Here is a 16,929-nt window from a genome sequence, read left to right as displayed (position 1 = left end):
GTGACCAAGCTTTAACTTCTTGACTGATGTCTTGAGATGTTGCTTCAATATATCCACATAATTTTCCTCCCTCATGACGCAATCTATTTTGTGAAGTGCACCAGTCCCTCCTGCAGCAAAGCACCCTCACAACATGATGCTGCCATCCCCGTGATTCATGGTTGGGATGGTGTTCTTTGGCTTGCAAGCCTCCCCTTTCACCTCCAAACATAAAAATGGTCATTACGGACAAACAGTTCTATTTTTGTTTCATTAGACCAGAGGACATTTCTCGATCTTTGTTCCCATGTGCAGTTACAAACTGTAGTCTGTGTTTTTATGGCGGTTTTGGAGCAGTGGCTTCTTCCTTGCTGAGCGGCCTTTCAGGTTATGTCGATATAGGACTCGTTTTACTGTGGATATAGATACTTTTGTACCTGTTTCCTCCAGCATCTTCACAAGGTAATTTGCTGTTGTTCTGGGATTGAGTTGCACCTTTCACACCAAAGTACGTTCATCTCTAGGAGACAGAACATGTCTCCTTCCTGAGCGGTATGATGGCTGTGTGGTCCCATGATGTTTATACTTGCATACTATTGTTTGTACCGATGAACGTGGTACCTTCAGGCGTTTGGAAATTGCTCCCAAGGATGAACCAGACTTGTGGAGGTCTACAATTGTTTTTCTGGGGTCTTGGCTGATTTCTTTTGATTTTCCCATGATGTCAAGCAAAGAGGCACTGAGTTTGAAGGTAGGCCTTGAAATACATCCACAGCTACACCTCCAATTGACTCAAATTATGTCAATTAGCCTATCAGAATTTTCCAAGCTGTTTAAAAGCACAGTCAACTTAGTGTATGTAAACTTCTGACCCACTGGAATTGTGATACAGTGAATTATAAGTGAAATAATCTGTTTGTAAACAATTGTTGGAAAAATGATGTGTGTCATGCACAAAGTACATGTCCTAACCGACTTGCCAAAACTATAGTTTGTTAACAAGAAATTTGTGGAGTGGTTGAAAAACTAGTGTATGTAAACTACCGACTTCAACCGTATGTAAATAAGGTATTTCTGTTTTCTGAAAACCTGTTTTCACTTTGTCATTATTAGGTATTGTGTGTAGATAGCTGAGAATTTGTTTTTATTTAATCAATTTTAGAATTAGGCTGTAATGAAAAAGTCAAGTGGTCTGAATACTTGTGACATTTGAAAAATGCTTTTAAGTTTTTTCTTTTTGTATTATTTAGTTATTTTTCTCAAACTTGTGTTTGGTATGTATTTGCATTTTTTATGTATAATCCAGCTGCCATTTATAGTTGTACAATTTGAAACGTTAATAATAAATAAATAAAATATTTACAAATAATCACTTGCTGGATGTAACTGAGCTGGATGCTGGATGTAATTCTGATCTGGATGCTGAATGTAATTCTGAGCTGGATGCTGAATGTAATTCTGAGCTGGATGCTGGATGTAATTCTGAGCTGGATGCTGGATGTAACTCAGCTGAGCTTATGCTGTCCACAAGACATCCAGGTAGCTCATCCATCTGTCCAGCTCATTCCAATTCGGCATCCAGTTCAACTAGTGGTTAGAGTTTTGGACTAGTAACCGGATGGTTGCAAGTTCAAATCCCTGAGCTGACAAGGTACAAATCTGTCGTTCTATCCACTGTTCCTAGGCCGTCATTGAAAATAAGAATTTGTTCTTAACTGACTTTAAATAAAGGTAAAATAATTTTATTAATATGTAATGGTGAAATTGTGAATTTTACAAACACTTCAAATAAAGTATGTGTTTCGTGTAGGCTTACCTTGGCGTGATGTTTTGATAACATGAAACTGACCTCTCGGACAAGGTCAGTTTCATCAATATATTCGCTTCAATTTACTATCAAAAATGTAAAATGCTAATTAGCAACAGAGAAGACCTCAGCAAGACTACAAATGTATGCAGGAAGCTCCTGCACGTCATCTCTAGCCGACACTGTCAGCTACCGTTCACTAGCACGATCAGATACCTGTGCACAATACATGATGAATCCATGTGCTGTATTGAAATGAATTGAATAAAGTGTTGAACTTCTATTGTCCCCTTTGTCTTAGCTAGCCACTGACTAAACTCCAGCAGATCAAAAACGTATTTTGTATTACTTAGATAATTACTAGATAATTGTTTGTACAATATGTCAACTTTGGTGTCTATTTCAGACCTTATGACATGTTTCAATGATGCGCATTAGAGCATTTAAAAGGGGAAAATACCACAATAAGTCTGGCCATGTGTCACACCCTGATCTGTTTCACCTGTCTTTGTGCTTGTCTCCTGCCCTCTCCAGGTGTCGCCCATCCTCCATTTATCCCCAGTGTATATATACCTGTGTTCTGTTTGTCTGTTGCCAGTTCGTTTTGTTTCGTCAAGCCTACCAGTGTATTTCCCGTGCTCCTGTCTTTCTCTAGCTCCTGTCTTCTAGTTTTCCCGGTTTTGACCATTGAGCCTGCCTGCTGTTCTGTACCTTGTCACACCACCCTGGATTACTGACCTCTGCCTGCCCTGATCCTGAGCCTGCCTGCCGTTTTGTACCTTTCGGACTCTGCTCTGGATTGCTGACCTCTGCCTGCCCTTGGCCTGTTGTTTGCCTGCCCCACTGTTTTTGTAATAAACTTTTCTTACTTCGAAACTGTCTGCATCTGGGTCTGGCCATGATGGACAGCAGACTCGGACCAGCTCTGCAATGCCCTCTCCTCCCAAGGAGCCACCATTGGAAGGCATGAGGAGTTGCTTCGTGGTTTTATGGAAGGGTTCCAAACCTTGGCCAAACGCCATGACTGCATGTTGAACACATTGCTGGAGGAATTCCGCAGGTTGTCTGTCTGGCCGCCAACCACGATGGTAACCTTCCAGCCCCTCAGTAACCCGGCTGTTAGCCCGGTTTCCCGAGAACTCTGCTTACCTCCCACAGAATGCTTCGCTGGAGAGTCGGGAACCTGTCCGGCGTTTATCTCATCGTCGAACTGCAGCCCTCCTCCTTCCCCTCGGATCGCTCGAAGATAACGTACCTTATCAGGCTGATGTCTTGGAGGGCTCTCGCCTGGGCTACGGCCGTGTGGGAACAACAGTCGGCCAAATGCTTCAGTCTGGAGGAGTTTGTGGTGGAGGTGAAGAAGGTTTTAGATTCTCCATTGTCTGGGAGAGAGGCTGCCCGGAAGTTACTGCAGCTTTGGCAAGACTCCCTAAGTGTGGCAGACTATGCGGGGGATTTCTGGACTCTGGCAACTTACAGTGCCTGGAACCTGGAATCGCTGTTCGACACGTTCCTGCACAGATTATCGGAGTTAGTTAAGGACGAGCTAGCAGCCCGAGAACTACCGACGGATCTCTACTCGCTCATTGCCTTGACCATCCGGATCGATGGGAGGCTACAGTAATGTAGGAAGGAGGAGGTCACACGCCCTCCCAAAGATTTCACCTCGCTTCCGAGGTATCCCGGAAGACCCCGACGTCATCCATGGCCGAGAGGACCCGAGGCTACCCGAGAGTCTCCAAAGTCTGCCAATTCACCTCTTCCCGAGCCGAAGCAACTAGGCAGAGCTAGGCTGTCCCCAGCCGAATGCCTACACCAGCTTCACACGAAGAGTTGCCTGTATTACGGGACTACTGGTGATTATGTGTCCTCCTGTCCACTAAGAGATCAGGCTCACCAGTAGGGACGAGTACTCTGGTGGGCCTTAAGGAGAACTTTTCCTCTCCCCTTACTCGCACCCCTTTCCATGCCATGTTGCTGTGGGGTAACCAGACGAAATCTCTCTGCGTACTCATCGACTCTGGGGCCGATGGGAGTTTTATGTAAGCTATCATGGTGTCCGAACTGGGCATCCCCACTGAGCCCCTCTCCATTCCCATGCATCTTAGAGCACTGGACGGGCGCTCTATAGGCCGGGTCACCCACAATACCACTCCCATCAACCTACGAGTGTCAGGGGAACAGAGCGCGGCAGTCCAATTCATGCTAATTAAGTCTCTTCAGGTTCCTGTGGTATTGGGATCATCTTGGCTCCAGCGACAGAATCCCCTCATTAACTGGACTGATGGAGCCATCATGGGCTGGAGCCTGTTCTGCCACACCCATTGCTTGAAGTCAGCACAGCCTGCCCTGGGAAGTCTTCCTGTGGGCTCGGTAGTTGCCCCGGACCTCTCTGCCATTCCCGCGGAATACCAGGATATACAGGAGATTTTCAGTAAGGCCCGGGCCACTTCACTTCCTCCGCATCGACCCTATGACTGTGGGATCGACCTTCTCCCTGGCACCACCCCGCCCCAGGGACGACTGTACTCTCTGTTGGGTCCGGAGACCAAGGCTATGGAGAACTACAGGACTCCGTAGCTGCAGGGTGTATCTGTCCTTCTGCCTCCCCCGCCGGCACAGGGTTCTACTTTGTGGAGAAGTAGGACAAAACCCTGTACCCGTGCATCGACTACCGGGGCCTCAATGACATCACAGTGAATAACCGCTACCCGCTACCAATCATCACCTCGGCCTTCGAGCCACTCCAGGGGGCCACCGTTTTCTCCAAGTTGACCTGCGGAACACCTACCATCTGGTGCGGATTCAGGGAAGGGACGAGTGGAAGACTGCCTTCAATATAGCCAGCGGTCACTACGAATATCTGGTCATGCCATTCGACCTTACCAATGCTCCAGCTGTGTTCCAGGCTCTGGTTAAGGATGTTCTCCGCGACATGTTGAACCGGTTCATCTTCGTCCACCTCGACGACATCCTCATTTTCTCCCACTCAGCCCAAGAACATGTGCTCCATGTCCGACAGGTCTTCCAGCGCCTCCTGGAGAACCAGCTTTTTGTGAAAGCGGAGAAATGTGAATTCCATCCCCCTTTTTTGTTACATCATCGTTGCAGGAAATTAACATATTGATCCCGGGAAGGTGAGAGCAGTATTGGATTGGCACCAGCCTACGTCCAGAGTGCAGTGTGTAACGTCTCCTGGAATTTTGCCAACTTTTATAGCCACTTTATCCGGGGCTACAGCACCCTGGCTTCCCCGCTGTATGCACTCAACTCGCCCAAGGTTCCGTTCACATGGTCCCCAGCTGCTGACCGGGCATTATGGGACCTCAAGCACTGCTTCACCACAGCTCCCATATCGGTTCCGCCCTGACCCGTCCCGGCCGATGCTTCGGATGTCGGAGTGGGGCTGTCCTGTCCCAGCGTTCTGCCCTGGACCTCAAGTTACACCCCTGCGCCTTCTCCCATCACCTCAACGCCACAGAGAGGAATTACGATGTGGGGAATCGTGAGTTTCTCGCAGTGAAGATGGCGTTGTAGGGGTGGAAACACTGGTTGGAGGGGGCGGAACATTGTGTGGACTGATCACAAGAACCTGGACTATCTCCACACCGCCAAGCATCTCAATTCCAGGCAAGCTAGGTGGGCCCTGCTTTTCACCTGGATTAACTTCTCCCTCTCCTACCAACAGGGATCCAAGAATATCAAGCCGGATGCGCTGCCATGCCACTATAGCCCCGCGGCTATGCCCTTGGACCCCGAGACCATCCTTCCCTCCTCGTGCCTGGCGACGTTAATCAGCTGGGGAATAGAGAAGCAGGTCCATGAGGTGCAATGTTCCCAGCAAAACCCCGGGGGGCCCAGATAACCAGATGTTTGATCCTGATGCTGTCCACCCCTCGTTCCTGGAGTGGGACCTATCCTCCAGGCTAGACTGCCACCCGGGCTCCCATCAGACCCTGGCCTTTGTGCGGCAACGCTTTTGGTGACCTACCATGGTTCCTGCCTGCACGATCTGTGCGCAGAACAAGACTCCTTGGCAAGCTCCAGCTGGTCTCATTCAACCATTGCCTGTCCCTCACCATCCCTGGTCTCACATATCCCTGGACTTTTCCACAGGTCTCCCGCCGTCTGATGGCAACACTGCAATCCTGACAGTAGAGGACCTGTTTTCCAAAGCCTCCCATTTCATTCCTCTCCCCAAGCTACCCTCTGCCAAAGAGACGGTCCAGCTCATGGTGCAGCACGTCTTCTGGATCCATGGACTCCCGGTGGACATGGTCTCCGACCGGGGTCCTCAGTTCTAGTCCCGGTTCTGGAAGGCGTTCTGCACACTCATTGGGTCGTCGGCCAGCCTGTCCTCCAGGTTCCACCCTCAGTCCAACGGCCAGTCAGAGCAAGCCAATCAAGACCTTGAGACCACTCTTCGCTGCCTTGTCTCCGCCAACCCCACCACCTCGAGCCAGCAACTCGTGTGTGTTGAATAAGCCCGCTACACCCTCCCCTGCTCTGCCACCGGACTCTCGCCTTTCGAGGGCAACACCCTCCCCCGCTCTTCCCGGAGCAAGAGGCCGGCATACCCTCGGGCCAGATGTTTGTCCGCCACTGTCGCCGTACCTGGAAGAGAGCCCAGTCGGCTCTTCTCAAGACTACCTCCAGGTATCGGCGACAAGCGGACTGACACCGGACTCCGGCTCCCCAGTGTCGTCTCGGGAAGAGGGTATGGCTGTCTACTTGAGATCTGCCCCTCCGGGTGGAGTCCTGCAAACTTTCCCCCCATTTTACTGGCCCTTTCCCCATCCCCACAATGATTAGCCCCTTCTGCTGTTCATCTTCTGTTGCCCCGTACCCTCCGTATACATCCCACTTTTCATGTGTCTAGGATTAAAACTATGTCTCACAGCCCTTTGTCTCCTGTTTCGGACTCTGATCTGGATTGTTGACCACTGCCTGCCATTGACCTGTCGTTTGCCTACCCCCATTTTTGTTATAAACTTTTGTTACTTCAAAACTGTCTGCATCTGCGACAGTTGATACCTTGATACCATGATACCATGTGGAGAAGTATAGCTATAGTGAGGGGCAACTTATCGGTTTGGTCAGGGCCAATATGAGAGATAAAGTTTATCCTGTATCGGAGTGTAGCTATCAAGTTAAGTTTGAGAATCTTAGCAATACAATGTGTTCTATACAGCTGTCAACATTCTACAAAGAAAGATACACTTAATCAATTATCATTAACCAGATTATGTCATCCTTCAAATCAAACTTTATTTATACAGCACATTTTTTTACAACAAATGTATTTCAAGGTGTTCAAATTAATGTATTGAAAGGCATCTTCCATCTTGGCAGGTCTTGGCAGGTCTCTTTAGGTGACCAGGTGATTCCCTCTATGCCTCCGTGGATCTCATACGGGTAGCCATGCAGCCTATTTTGGTGGGTCACAATATCAGCCGGATGTGGAATGCTAGTGGAGGAAGCCAGCCGTGCCCAACTAGGGGCAGTCAGTGGAGGACCTGTACCTGGCCGAAGACTACAACCCTCTGTCCTGAGAGCCCACAGAGGAGGATCTTCAGTAGCTAAGGAACCATCTCTGGGGCAGGTTCAGTGGAATGGCATGTCTCCCTGAACCTGAGCCAGAACAACTGCTACCCTCCCTGTCATCCCTGTCTGTACTGGAAATTGTTAAAAAAAATGTAAATAAAAAAAGGCACCTTGGGCAAGCTGGCGTCCTGGTTGGCATGGCGCTGTTGGTGGAGCAGCCGAAAGCTATATGGCAGGCAACAGTTCGACAGTGCACCAACCCCAACTGACACACCATGAGAAGATGGAGGTTGACAGCCATAAATTATGGAGCAGGGCCAAGCGTGTTACTCCATCACTGCTAAAAAAGGGTCCTCAGATCACAGTCGTTGGATGGGTGTCTATAAAGTGGGGCACAGGTAACAAAGAGGAGGGCATCAAGGCATTTAAAATGGCTACAGGGATGGATGTGCAGGAGGGCTTTTGTTCACGGGGTCTGGGATTCTGGGTGGGCACCACAGCTGTGTTGGAGGTCAAGTGTCCCTATGGTGCAAGGGACCTTACTATTGAAGAGACAGTGAAGTTGAAGGATTCCTATATGAAGGAAGGAGGGTTTTACTGCCTCTGTGAAGACAATCCTTCCTGGCACCAGGTCCAACATCATCTCCACATCACTGGAAGGGATATCTGCTTCTTCGTTGTGTGAACCACCAAAGCCTCCATCACCATCCCCATCCAGCGTGACAACATCTGACAGCCTCCTATTGCTCCGCTTGTCAGCAACTGTTTTCAGGGAAGCCAATGGTCCAAAATTATTCCACATAGTTCATACAGACACACTAGGCTCCCAGAATAGGTTATTGTCACACCCTGATCTGTTTCATCTTTCTTTGTGCTTGTCTCCACCAACCTCCGGGTGTCACCCATCTTCCCCATTATCCCCTGTGTATTTATCACTGTGTTCTCTGTTTGTCTGTTGCCAGTTTATTTTGTTTCGTGAAACCTACCAGTGTTTGTTCCCCTGCTCCTGTTTGTTCTTGCTCCTGTTTTCTAGTCCTTCACGGTGTTGACCATTCTGCCTGCCCTGACACTGAGCCTGCCTGCCGTTCTATACCTTGCCCCACCTCACTGGACTATTTACCCCTGCCTGCCCAGACCCTGAGACTGCCTGCCGTTCTTGACCTTTTGCACCCTCTCTGGATTACTGACCTCTGCCTCCCTTTGACCTGTTGTTTGCCTGCCCCTGTACTAGAAATAAACTTTTGATTCTTCGACACTGTCTGCATCTGGCTCATAACTGAAACATGATAGTTATATTACATACAAGTTTTGTTCAAAGCAGCCAACTAAAGTAATGTAGTTAATTTGATCATGGGCACAGTGGGAATTTATAACTGTGATGTTCAAATAATTTCTTGCTCCCTGTGTCTTACTAGCTTAAGGTCCCAGTCATCCCTATCTATACCTGAAATTGTTGAAAAACAAGTGAACAATGAATAAAGATCATACACAAACAATAGGCTCCTAGAATAGGTTATATTACATTCAAGTGTTGCTCAAAGCAGCCAACTAAAGTAATGTAGTTAATGTAAGTTCAATCACAAAGGCTGGTCTGAGTGCATCTCCTCCCAGTTTCATTCACTAGTACGACACAATTCATATTGCATTTTATAATGGGCACAGTGGGAATTTATAGTTGTGATGTTTAAATTACGTCTTACCCCCAGAGTTAGAGAGTACATCATTTCCAGCATATCTCCTTGCTGAGGATGGCGTTGAATATGCACTGCTTCTCGTGGGGTGAGCCTGGTGTTCCGCATGTCACTCCTCATGTCTAAAACATGTGGAAAAGGGGACATAAAGTAAAAATGTGGATGCATTTATGAATTCTATGTTTTACACAATATTGTATCATATTTGATGAGTTACTGACCTGTCCGTCCACAGGCTCGATCTGTTGTAGTCTCTACAACTTGACACTTGCACTCGGATCACACTGGCAAAGGATGTCCGTGCACCAGATGGCACAAGGGATGCACTCCTTTTGGACTGGAAAACAAAGAGACATTAGGTCAGTGGTGGGTCTTTCTCAATGCCCTATCAACATCTTTATCTGGACAGAAAATGCGTTGTTTATCATAACACAAACCCACCTTGGACAATGTGACAAATGGTCCCTCAACACCCAATCCTCATGCCTCATTGTTTGTTCTTTTTTCCCAATCAACAGTCTGGATCTTTCTCTGGTAAATACAGGGCCATTTCTCTTTCCCACCGGAAAATGACAGATACAGACCTGATTGTTGCCACTGGGTTTCCGGTCCACCAATCTGAAAGAAAAAAAAATGTTACTTTTACTAGCTAGCTAAGTTGATTACTAAAATGGTCAAATCTATATTAAAATTCCATAACCCACAGAACCAACACTTGCAAAAAAATAACTGTAAAATTGACTGGGCTTTCATCTATCTGCACATCTAAAATCCTACAATGTGAATGGGACATTTCTGCTGGGATGGAATCATCTGGAATGCTCAACTAGATGATCAGGACTGTCTAGGGTACTATTTGCCGAATAGGTTTAGTATTGTGATGAGCTATATGACTGTACTTCTGATTCTAATTATCAAGGGGGAAGTTAAAATCCTCAGCGGTGAGGTCATTGAGGAGGACAAACAGTGATAGGGGGATCATCTGAAAGGGACTGACATGCAGGGATGGAACATAAGGATTTTGGGCACTGGCCAGCAGACCACAATTTTCTACTAGCCCGGGTCCTAAATCTGTGGCATGCGATGTTTGTAAAGTTTGGCATATTTTCTACTAGCCATTTCACTGTTGTGTCAGGCTAGTTTGGCACATTGTCTACTAGCCCAGTCTGAAAAGTATTATCCTCGGGCTAGTTTAATTTCCATCCCTGTTGACGTGTATAACTGACTTCACAGGTCATTTGATTAGTCGTGTACAGATGCACTCGTGGAACAAAACCGTTTTGTGTTTTGTATGGGAAAACATTGAACCCACAAGTCCTTTGATAGCCAGCTAGTTAATGTTAGGTCACCGTTCATATGTAGTCACACTTTTCCCTGTGGTGACATGTTAATTAATGTTAAATAATGTTAGCTAGTTAGCGCTAATCACTAATGTTAGGCACATTTAATTCAGAAGAATGGCGCCGGAGGGGATGTCTGCCGTTTTACGGGCTCTTAACCAATTGTGCTATTTTGTGTGTTTTTTCACACTGTTTGTAACTTATTTTGTACATAATGTTGATGCTACCATCTCTTATGACCGAAAAGAGCTTCCGGATATCAGAACAGCGATTACTCACCTCGACTGGATGAAGATTTTTCTTTAATGAGTCCGACGCAAAGGATATAAGTAATGTTGCTCCCAGACATGGCCCAAATCCCTGTCATTCACGTGAAGAAAATAAGTAAATACAGGGGGCGGAGATCAGGGTGCCTTGTGAGAATTCGCCGGCAAGTAGGTAATGGTAGTCTCGAGGTATAGTACCTAATGATAACCTGTAGACCACACTATCTACCAAGAGAGATTTCATCTATATTTTTCGTAGCCATCTATTTACCACCACAAACCGAAGCTGGCACTAAAGACCTTACTCAACGAGCTGTATAAAGCCGTAAGCAAACAAGAAAATGCTCATCCAGAAGCGGCGCTCCTAGTGGCCGGGGACTGTGTGGTGCCAGGAAAACAACCTCTCCCTTAACATGAACAAGACAAAGGAGATGATCGTGGACTACAGGAAAAGGAGGACCGAACAAGCACCCATTCACGTCGATGGAGCTGAAGTGGAGCGGGTCAAGATTTTCAAGTACCTTGGTGTCCAAACTATCATGGTCCAAACACACCAAGAAAGTAATGAAGATGGCCTTTTCCCCCTCAGGAGACTGAAAAGATTTGGCATGGGTCCCTAGATCCTCAAAAAGTTATATAGCTGCACCATCGAGAGCATCCTGGTCGGTTGCATCACCGCCTGGTATGGCAACTGCTCGGCATCTGACCGTAAGACGCTAACAGGGTTAGGGAGTAAAGGATTACATGTTACATTTAAGGGATTACAAAAAAAACGGTAACTGTAATCCATTACGTTACCAACAAAAAATGATATAATCAGATTACAGATACTTTGGAAAAACTAGATGATTACTTCAAGGATTACTTTTAAATTCAGAAAGGATGTTTTGGAAAAAACATATTTCACACTTTCCAGTTTTCTCAATGACATTCTAATCAGCATTGAAAAATTGCGCAAGTTTAAGTTTGTTCCACCTGAGCGAGTCTGACCACAAGACAGAGACCACTATGATGACACACCAAATGTTTTTGATCGATCGTGGGAAAAGCACAGCAATAGGCTTTGGTCCAAGGTATGTCTTCCAATGGTGCGACTGCTGTCGGCATCCAAAGATTATCCAATTTCCATAAACGCTTGGAGGTAAGGATGACAGCAGTGATGTAGTCTACGGCGATACAGATATCACTTATTGATTTCTACATAGCGCATTTATGTGAATCACACTGCTGCTCCCTCGTTTAGCTATTTGCAATTTACGGATTGTGGTTGTTGTGGATGGTGGTTCACAAATCTAAATGTGTATTTCAACCCAATAATGGTTGAATTCAAGAAGTTTAAGCTGCTTATCAATCATTGTTTTTGAAACCAGTGGACAGCCAGTGAAAAATGCGCTCTTGCAACAGCTGCATAGTTCGGATCCCAGCCAATGTAATATACGCTGATAAAAAAAATCTATAGGCCTAATGGACACGTGCTCAAACTCGCACACATTTGATAGACTTAAAGGGGTAACCTGTAGTTAAGTTAGTTAGTTATCTACTTTGTGCATAACACAGGTAATTTATCTACCAATTGGTTACAGACAGATTATTTCACTTACAATCACAATTCCAGTGGGTCAGAAGTTTACATGCTCTAAGTTGACTGTCCTCTTAAGGGGAAAGTAATCTAAAAGTAACTGAATGTGATCAAATTACATTAGAGTTTGGGTAATCCAATAGTTACATTACTGATTACAATTTTGGACAGGTAAGTAGTAACTGTAATGGATTACATTTAGAAAGTGACCTACCCAACCCTGGGCGGTACAGGGGGTAGTGCGTACATCACTGGGGCCAAGCTTCCTGCCATCCAGGACCTATATTCTCGGCCGTGTCAGAAGAAGGCCCCCAAAAAAATGTCAAAGATCCCAGTCACCCAAGTCATAGACTGTTCTCTCTGCTACCGCACGACAACCGGTACCGGAGCGCCAAGTCTAGGTCCAAAAGGCTTCTTAACATCTTCTACCCCCAAGCCATAAGACTGCTTAATAATTAATCAAATGGCGACCCAGACTATTTGCATTGATCCCCCCCCCACCCCTTTGTTTTTACACCTCTGCTACTCATTATCTATGCATAGTCACTTTACCCTTAACCTAACTACATGTACAAATTACCTCAACTAAACTGTACCCCTGCACATTGACTCTGTACCCCCTGTATATTTTTATTTTACCTTTATTTAACTAGGCAAGTCAGTTAAGAACAAATTCTTATTTTCAATGACGAAGGAACAGTGGGTTAACTGCCTGTTCAGGGGCAGAACGACAGATTTGTACCTTGTCAGCTCGGGGGTTTGAACTTGCAACCTTCCGGTTACTAGTCCAATGCGCTAACCACTAGGCTACCCTGCAGACCCACAATATAGCCTCATTATTGTTATTTTATTGTGTTACTTTTTATTTTTGTTTATTTAGTAAATATTGTCAACTCTATTTTCTTAAAACTGCATTGTTGGTTAAGGGCTTGTAAGTAAGCATTACACGGTAAGGTCTACACACCTGTTGTATTCGGTGCATGTGACAAATCAAATCTGATTTGTTTTAACATGTCACCGCTTATTGGTAAAGTCCCACTACACCAGGGTGAGATATCGTGCAACCTTTAGCTAGCTAACGTTAGCTAATGTAGATAACTAGCCAACCAAGGTGCCTAACTACCTAGCTCACCAGGCGATATTCAGCTAGCTGCATATCTGCCCTGGTAGGCTAACGTTAGCTAGCATGTCACCAAGTGAAAAAGTATGACTACGCAAACTGTGACTAACGTTATGAAGCTGGCTAGCTCACAAAGAACTTAATAATAGGTAAATAATAAAAGATCAAAACAGTCATTATGCTATCCTATGTTGGTTTTCTTTTTACTTGTAAGGAAAGTAAAGTGTGTTGTACACGTAACTACAGTCGGTGATTATCTAGCTAATTTTCAAAAGCATCTAGCTAACCACAGCTCTTTGACCAAAATAGCTTGTTAGCAGCTAGCAAACAGGGCTTACCTTATCACACAACTCCAGCGAAGCCTCTCACTCAGAGGACGGAAAACGATCAAATACACGTGTGCTTATCAAAGTAACGTTACTGGTTACAATCCGGTGTAGAGTACAGAACCATCCTTGCTTCTGATCGACGGAGAGACCTAAGGTTAGCTAGTTAGCTAAAAAGGCCAGGGTAATTAAAAAAATTAGAGTAATGAAAAATGCTACGGTAGCTAGCTAGGTAATTTGAAAAATGCTAAACAAGAATACACACAAGAAATACAAAATATAAATGATTTACACGAGAAACTAGAAAGGCTGTAATATCTACTTGCTAGGTTACTTGTGGATGAGTTTGCATGAAGAAATGTGGAGGTTCTTTCCACCCTGCGCCTTGAGTGGTTAAGTCAAAACTTGCATCAAGATGTGTAGTTCTGTATCATAGCCACATTAGCGGCTAATTAGCATTTTATTTTTGGAAAGTTATTACAGAAGAATATACTGATAAAAGTTACCTTGTCTGTGGTTATCAATACGTAATGCCGGGATAAGCATACACAAAACACAAACCTTATGAAGTAGTTTGAAATTACCCTACGGAAAAATGAATGGTGAAAAAACGATTGAAACCATTTACTCAATTTACCAAGTTATTTAACAAAAAACATATCAGATATCTGAGTACAACGCTGTAATCAATCAGGCACGATAAGGGAATTTGACAAAATGTGTTATAATAGAAAAGCCTGACTTGCTTAGTTAAATAAAGGTTAAATAAAAATTAAATAAAAATAAACTGAAAGCATGCTTAATACATTGTCCATAAAGCATTTTTTATAAAGGAACTATAGGACAATTATTTCTTTAATCTGTTTTACTGTTTAATGTGTATTTAAAGATACACTATGCAGAAATCGTTCCTCCGTTTCCTGCTTGCTAATATCAGTTTATGTGATAAAACAAGCAAGGATAGTGTAGATAATCATTGTACCATCTAAACAGCTGTGAAATATATTGTATTTTCAGCTATTTGAAGCTGGTGTACAAAACCGAAAGTAAAAGACTAAAAAATGAAACTTAAGAACGGGAAGCATGGAAATAGCTCACATAGAATAGATCTACTGCTTCTTAATCTTGCTTTCATTGAGGATGACAGATCTATAACTCACTTTTCTATGTGTTCCAAAAAGTTCCATATTGCAGCTTTAATGTTTTATTTAACTAGGCAAATCAGTTAAGAACCAATTTGTATTTACAATGAACACCTAGGAACAGTGGGTTAACTGGGCAGAAGGACAGTTTTTTTTTTACCTTGTCATCTCGGGGATTCGATATAGCAACCTTTCTGTTACTGGCTCAACGCTCTAACCACTAGGCTAGCTTGCCTAAATAATTGTTTAATATTATGTTTACCAAGTAACTTCACCACCAACAAGTCATTTTTGGTCAGCTGATTTATGCAGGAGGCATCACCGCAAGTCCCAGACTATTCATTTCAAACGTGAGACGTTACTATAAATCGGCCTTTCCTTTGTATGTTAACTACTAAGTTTTGAGCAGTACGCAACACGGGTCCCTAAACCAACTATGTTCCATCATGGAAAAGGTCATTAGACACAAATCTATCAAAACTGCGTAATGATGAGGAGAATGTGTAAACGACTTTTTCGGGTTTTAGATTCGGTGTTTTGACAATATTTTGTGGTCTATAATTTCAGATTTGCATTTAGTGGCGATACATTACTGATGAAAAGCTGCAAACCTCACTGACAGCAAAAGATGGATGTCAACAAATCTGCACATTTAACATTCCTCCATAGTTTACTTCCAATGCGTAATATCAATTTGGTTAATTGTGATTTAAATTAAAGTTATGTGTCTTGGTTAAATGATTATACTTGTTCAGCCCATGGATGACCAATTTGCGCCCAACCTCAGTGCCACTTTACACTTACCTGAAATCGCTGTATGGATGAATAATCCAATTACCGGCCGATTTGACGCGCTGTTGTTCCTTTTCAACAGCTTTTTGGCTCCCAAACATACGCAGTGAAAATTTATTAACTCCAGGCTGAAGCATGGAACTAAATTGCCGCTGCATGTATGTCCGATTGTCATTTGGTTCCCCATCATCTGTCACAATCTGGGATATATCCTCAGATTTAAAACATGAGACAGAATTCATCTTCTGTTGGTTCTGCACAGAGGACGATGCTTTTCTACTAGGGGCATTTGAGAAGGAAACTCGGGGGTCCTTTTTCACAGTGGCAGTAGTTGTTGCCCCGGCCACCTCGGTCCCATGCCCCTGTGCTAAGGACCCCGCTGAGGTAATAGAACCGTCCATGCTGGCGACTCTTGAATTACATCTAGACTGCCTTTTCCCGTCGTCGGGTTCAACTATTCCTGCTGTCTGCTTCTCCTGCCTAAAATATGATGGAGGACAGGCTCCCAGAAATGTTGGGGTCCCTTCTGCAATCTCCGCTTTTGTTGCATATCATAACGGTAATGCCTTCACCTGTCCAACCAGTAGCCAACCCGGTTAGTTCCTGTGGCTGAGTCCTGTTCAGCCCTGTAGTCTGAGGCGCCACCGCCAGCAGCATCTCCCTGGCATAACAGAGCACAGTTTGTGGCGCGTGTAGGAACACTAGGTGCGGACTCCTCGCCTTGCATGAGCCACAGCTCATTGTTATTCGAGTTCTTGCAGTTCTTGTTGACGCTGCTCCCCCTCGTGGTGTAAATTTCTTAATCTTCATACTTCCACGGTTCCTATCACCTCCACCACCAAAGGAGCCGGTGTTGTGCCGAAAATTTCCCCCCTGCCAGAATCCCCCCTCCCCACTTCACTGAACGCACACACACTCAATTCTTCATTGCTACGATTTGCATGCTAATTGATATTTCTGAACTCGTTAGGCTGCGTTTCATTACATTTTTTATATCGGTTTGATCGCGGGGGAGGCACTAGTAATGTCTGCAGTTTTCGGTTTGGCTATTTGTTTCAAGTGTATTAGTCTATAAATAAATATATTTGCCAAACTTCGTCATCTCTCCCATGTCTTATTCGAATAGTAGTTGTTCTGAAATGTTTATTGCTTTTCTACATTTTACTCCCTCCTCTGTTTAATATAACAGACATGAATTATTAATTTCGGTTGCCTATCCTGAAGTGAAGTTTGTTGAATAGAAAGTATTTGACTCTAGACACAAAATTAAGGAAATTAGAAGTGGGGATTTTGGCAGGCTAAAAATCGAGGAGGGAGTACAATGTAGGCAAGCAATAAATTAC

At 44.6% G+C, this 16,929-nt stretch overlaps 1 protein-coding gene and 1 long non-coding RNA gene across 2 annotated transcripts in view; both read right to left on the bottom strand.

Moving 5' to 3' along the window:
• The window catches only part of LOC112252233 (potassium/sodium hyperpolarization-activated cyclic nucleotide-gated channel 2), a 111,323-nt gene extending 95,013 nt beyond the window's left edge, over window positions 1–16,310 (bottom strand). The window contains exon 1 of the mRNA XM_024423295.2: window positions 15,599–16,310. Coding sequence (XP_024279063.1) covers window positions 15,599–15,987 — 389 coding nt within the window. The 5' untranslated portion in view covers window positions 15,988–16,310. The remainder of the gene's footprint in view (window positions 1–15,598) is intronic.
• LOC112252234 lies at window positions 2,679–14,672 on the bottom strand. Its single transcript, XR_002953818.2, has 5 exons — window positions 13,665–14,672; window positions 9,463–9,639; window positions 9,243–9,358; window positions 9,031–9,143; window positions 2,679–8,092 (listed from the first exon to the last, which is right to left on the bottom strand). It is a non-coding gene; the product is annotated as an uncharacterized LOC112252234 (long non-coding RNA).
• Window positions 16,311–16,929: the final 619 nt, after the last annotated feature.

This window comes from Oncorhynchus tshawytscha, linkage group LG06, assembly GCF_018296145.1.
Source record: "Oncorhynchus tshawytscha isolate Ot180627B linkage group LG06, Otsh_v2.0, whole genome shotgun sequence".
NCBI classification, from domain to species: Eukaryota; Metazoa; Chordata; class Actinopteri; order Salmoniformes; family Salmonidae; genus Oncorhynchus; species Oncorhynchus tshawytscha.
The sequence above is the reverse complement of the archived record's forward strand: the minus strand, read 5'-3'. Positions and strand labels throughout refer to the sequence as shown.